The sequence below is a fragment of the Anoplopoma fimbria genome, unplaced genomic scaffold (assembly GCF_027596085.1).
Source record: "Anoplopoma fimbria isolate UVic2021 breed Golden Eagle Sablefish unplaced genomic scaffold, Afim_UVic_2022 Un_contig_9379_pilon_pilon, whole genome shotgun sequence".
In the NCBI taxonomy this organism is placed as follows: Eukaryota; Metazoa; Chordata; class Actinopteri; order Perciformes; family Anoplopomatidae; genus Anoplopoma; species Anoplopoma fimbria.
This window is the reverse complement of record NW_026553970.1, coordinates 1-5,707: the sequence shown is the minus strand read 5'-3', so window position 1 is coordinate 5,707 and position 5,707 is coordinate 1. Positions and strand designations below refer to the sequence as shown.

The 5,707-nt window shown below is 37.2% G+C and overlaps 1 protein-coding gene across 1 annotated transcript; it reads left to right on the top strand.

Moving 5' to 3' along the window:
* Positions 1 to 1,502: 1,502 nt before the first annotated feature.
* LOC129116985 (interferon-induced protein 44-like) lies at positions 1,503 to 3,244 on the top strand (the record flags this gene model as incomplete). Its single annotated transcript, XM_054627595.1, has 5 exons — positions 1,503 to 1,701; positions 1,970 to 2,122; positions 2,295 to 2,466; positions 2,557 to 2,657; positions 2,794 to 3,244. Coding segments are annotated over 5 exons (787 nt in total), but the record flags the coding sequence as incomplete, so codon positions are not given.
* Positions 3,245 to 5,707: the final 2,463 nt, after the last annotated feature.

Here is a 5,707-nt window from a genome sequence, read left to right as displayed (position 1 = left end):
AAGGAGCTTTCCATAAGCTTTTCAAAATTCAACATCAGTGTAACCTGAGTCATGAGAGGCTGGAATTCAATGAGTGACACGCCCAAACCAAATCACATGATCTAAATGAAACTAAAAGTATGCTAAAACATTTAAAACTGCGTAGGCTACACAATATACAGCAATGTTGATAACACCGGACAGGCATCAACAACTGCTCTGAGGATATATAGTAACCATGTGTTTGCAATGTACTAGTTAAGGAACATCAAGTCTTGATTATCAACTACTTAAATTTGTCTGCTGGAAACTGCGGTTTAATTACATAATTTGTCAAAGTGATAAAAAAAAGAGTCAATTATTTAACCATCACAAGTTCTTCCCACAGGCATAACAGCAGAGGTAAGATTCTTTAATGATATTTATACTGATAAACGTTAACCTACGTTTTTTTTTAGGATGGAACAATTAAACTAAAAACTAGAAAAGAGTAATTTTGAACTAGAATTCTGTGATAGATGTTTACCCAATTATCTTATAATGGCATGACTTACTGTATGTACTGTATCATTCAATTCATGGAGGGGGGACAATTCGATTTTTGTTCCTGACCTGATACTTATTTTGATAAAGTGAAAGGGAAAAAAATATTTTTTTCATTTTCTTGACAGTTTAGCTTTGTCATTTCACTTTCCATTCTTCAACACGCTAATTTAATTGTTTCCTGGGAATTCAATTGGATAGATTTAATTACACATATTCATAAAGAATAAACACCTTGCTTGTGCAGCACCTGAGTCAGTTTTACCGGTGATATGTTGCAACATGTGTGAACCTTTCAAATAAATATTTTGAAATATGAAGCCTCAAATATTCTGTTGAAGTTTGATTTTATTTTTTATAATAAAGGATGTGTAATAATGTTTATTTTTTCATGTTGCCTTACTATAGTTTCATAGCCATGTGGCGACTAAAAAACCAGCTCCTCAGAGTAAGAAACTCAAAATATTCCAAAACATAGATCATAGATCAGACTTTGCACATTTATTTCATAAGCGTGAAGGAGAGAGAATACTGCACACAGTAAAATTTGATTGATTTATAAAGATAAAAATAACTGATTATTCATATATGTTGAAAGTATTTACTTGACTGATATATAACATCAAAATGTGCACTCTACTTGTCAGCTTTGATTGAAGAATGGAGGAAAATACCATGGGGGTGAGTAGTGTGTTTAATATATGGTGCCTCTGGTGTTTTAATGACTTTTCTTCAACTAACTATTGTGAAAACAAGAACTGAAAGTGCACACACTCCTTTGTTAATACTGCTTCTCTTAAGGCCATTTTGTGTTTGTTGTCAGTGTCAGTAACATGGTGGTTTAATTTCACAGTGGTCTGGGACAACTGTGCAGCAATAACAAAACATGTGCAACAAATGGGAAATTTACATAATGTTGAGTGCATTGTGATCCAAATATAATCTATAATCTAATATAAACTTTTTTCTTTATTGAACAGTAATAAAGACAAAGACCTGCAGTTTGTGAAGGATTATCAGCCTCACAACAAAGGAGTCCAACGTCTCAGAGTTCTGCTTCATGGACCTGTTGGTGCTGGCAAGTCCAGCTTCATCAACTCTGTCGAAAGTGTTTTGCAAGGAAGAATTACTGGTCGAGCTTTGGCAGATGCAACCTCTGAAGAGACCTTCACCGCAAAAGTATGAATACCTTTTCAGTTGAGTTTAATTGAGGTCATATTCCATGCACTTAAAAATTCATGAAAATAAACAGCTCTTTCACCAAGTATTTAGATTTATTTCATGCTTTGTGTGCACCTGCAAAGATAATTGCAGTTCACAGATCAGGCTGGCAGCAGTTGAGCAACTAGTTGCGATGAAACTAATGAACATGAGACAAAGTGCCTTGTAGCCAATTTTTCATATGTTGCAATTATTGTCATCATAACTGCACTTTTCTGTTTTACAGCACATAACTTACAAATTCCAAAAAGGAGAACCAGGGACCTTTTACCCTTTTTCCATCACTGACCTCATGGGCCTTGAGCAGGGAACTGGTAGAGGAGTTTCTGTGGAAGACATCAAACTGGCCATGGAGGGGCACATAAAAGATGGTTACAATGTACAGTCCAATTAATTACTGAATTCATTAAGCTTTGTAGGATGTATTTCAGTAACACAATCAAGCCTTGTGATCTGTTTTGCATAAACAACTTTATTTACGTAAAGATACTATTAAGAAACTACTTACATGCTGAAGTTATTCTTCGACTTATTTCGACAATGTTTTCCAGTTCGATCCTCGCTCTACAATATCAGAGGATAATCAACACTACAACCAGAACCCCAATCTACAGGACCAAGTTCATGTTCTGGTTTGTGTCATCGATGCCAGTAAATTAAATGTACTAAGTGTTGAATCTCTGGGAAAGATGAGGGAAGTCCGACTTGCAGCTGCAGCCATGGGTAAGGATTAGCTTCTGGGGTTCATAAATGATATCAAATAACCTGACAAACATGAACCTGATTGAATTTGATTCTGCTTTGTATCGGCAGGGATTCCCCAACTGGCGATCCTCACCAAAATTGATGAAGCCTGTCCAGAGGTCAAAAACAATATAAAGAATGTGAATAAGAGCAAGAGCCTGAAGGAACGGGTAGGTTTCCATTGATGATTTTATGGGTTTCAAGAGAGTTGTTCTTCTAATTTTGCTTAGCATTTTTTAATTCTAACACAAATTTCTCCTTTGAGCAGCACTTTCATTCCTTGTATTTAACATTGTTCAATTTTAGATAGACAGCTTGAGTGTTCGGCTGGGCCTTACACAGAACTGCATCTTTCCTGTGAAGAACTACCACTCAGAGATGGAAACAGAGGATGAGATTGATACCCTGATACTGATTGCACTGAAACAGATAATTCACTCTGGAGAAGACTATGTCAACCACCTGTAGACCTACAAATCGCTGTGGCAAATCTTGCTCTATCTCAGCGTGAAAAAAGTCAGTTTGTGAACAGGAATGTAATTACATAAAATGGGAAATACGGTTTTTGGTTTTTATTTTAAAGCACATAATGCGTATAGTATCTGCACTAAATTACCTTACCTCTACCTGGTTGAATAAAGCAAAGTGATAGATGTTTATCCAATGGTCTTATATTGCCATGACTTACTGTATGTACTGTATCATTAAATTAATTGAGAGGTACAATTCAATTTTTGTTTCTGTCCTGATACTTCTTTACCTCTTGTTATTCTAACTTTGTACTTTCACTAGTCCAAAGACATGATTTCAAGTTAATAGATAATAGATACAAAATAAATACTTTGCTCGTGCAGCACCTGAGTCACTTTTACCAATGATATGTTGTAACGTGTGAACTTACAAATTAATATTCAGAAATATAAAGCCTCAAATATTCTGTTGACGTTTGGTTTGATTTTTGGTAAGAAATGATGTGTAATATGATTTCTTCTTTACATTTGCCCTAATTCACTCTGGAGAAGACTATGTCAACCACCTCTATCTCAGCGTGAAAAAAGTCAGTTTGTGAACAGGAATGTAATTACATAAAATGGGAAATAAGGTTTTTGGTTTTTATTTTAAAGCACATAATGCGTATAGTATCTGCTCTAAATTACCTTACCTCTACCTGGTTGAATAAAGCAAAATAGGCTTTATCACTCTCACTATGCATTTGAGATTTTGTGTTATTATGTTGTTAGTCATGCTTTGTTGATTCAGGGGGTAAATTTTGATGTTTCAGTCTCCCAGAAATCATTAATCTGTTGGATAGCAGATCAAAACACATGTGTAGCTTAAAACTGGGCTACATTTGCTTGATAAGTGAACTATAGCAACTAATATATATGCTGTACCTGCTGTTCTATTTCAATATTTGGACCTGCTTTATATATAAATATTATGCTCGTACTGCTGTTCAGGAAAAAACACAATAAACAACAAAAATAATGAAATTTGTCAGTAGTATTTTTTTATGTTATTCCTTCTAGTCCATACCATACACTACTGTCTTCAAATGCAATATTTCTGAAGTAATCCATGCAGTATTACACAATATTATGTACAATGTGGTAAGGCATAAACACTTTTTTTAAAAAAAACCAAAACTAAACTGGGCATGAATTGGAGCCTCTTGGTGACAAATAAAAAATTAAGTAAAATTATTGTCGGAGATATACCTTTTCATTTACAATCACCTCTGATTGCACTGGAGGTGCAATCGGAGGCGATTGTAAATGAAAAGGTATAATATAGATATGTTTATATACAATGCCTATAAAATGTATTCACCCCCTTGGAAGTTTCACCCTTTTGTTGCTTTTATACATGAAATCATGGTCAATATAATTTCGCTTTTTTGACAAGGATTTGCAAAAAAACCAAAAAAATCTTTAATATCAAAGTGAAACCAGACTTTTACAAAATAATGTAAATTAATTAAAAATATATAAGGTTAAGTAAATGATTGCATAAATATTCACCCCCTTCAGGTCAGTATTTAGTAGATGCACCTTTGGCTGCAATCCCAGCACTGAGTCTGTGTGGATATGTCTCAATCAGGCTGCCACATCTGGACACTGCAATTTTTCTCCATTCTTCCTTGCAAACCAGCTCAAGCTCTGTCAAGTTGCTCGGGGATCGGGCGTAAGCAGCTCATTTCAAGTCCAGCCACAAATTCTCGATTAAAGGAGATCTGGGCTTTGACTTGGCCACTCCAGAACATTCACCTTGTTGTCTTTGAACCATTTCTGTGTAGCTTTTGCTGTATGCTTGGGGTTGTTGTCTTGCTGGAAAATAAATCTTCTCCCAAGTCGTAGTTCTCTTGCAGATTATCCTCCAGGATTTGGCGATATTTTTCTGCATTCATGTTCCCCTCTACCTTTACAAGCCTTCCAGGGCTGCTGAGAAGCCTCCCCAGAGCATGATGCTGCCACCACCATGCTTCACGGAGGAGATGGTGTGTTTGTGGTGATGTGCAGTGTTTGGTGTTCGCCAAACATAGCGTCTAGTCTGATGGCCAAAAAGCTCAATTTTTGTCTCATCAGACCAAATAACCTTCTGCCAATTGACCTTGGAGTCTCCCACATGCCTTTGGGCCAATTCCAGCGAGATTTCATATGAGCTCAACAGTGGCTTTCTCTTTGCCACTCTCCCATACAGCTTCGACTGGTGAAGAACCCGGGCCACAGTTGTTGTATGAACGGTCCCTCCCATCTGAGCCACTGAAGCTTTTAACTCCTTCAGAGTGGTGTAGGGGTCTTGGTGGCCTCCCTCACCAGTCTGCTTCTTGCCCGGTCACTCAGTTTGTGAGGACGGCCAGCTCTAGGCAGATTTAAACAAGTGCCATACTCCTTCCATTTCTTAATGATGGATTTAACTGAACTCTGTGGGATGTCCAGTGAGTTTGAAATGTTTTTGTAGCCATCTCCTGACTTGTACTTTTCAATGATCTTTTCTCTGAGTTGCTTGGAGTGTTCTTTTGTCTTCATGTTGCAAGTTATGTCCACAAACAGGATTGGTGACAATGGGCAGCCCTGGCGGAGGCCAACACGCACTGGGAACAAGCTCGACTTTGTGCCGAGTATCCGGACACAGCTCTCACTTTGGTCATACAAGGACCGAATGGCTCGTAGTAACGAACCAGGTACCCCATATTCCCACAGTACCCCCACAGGACTCC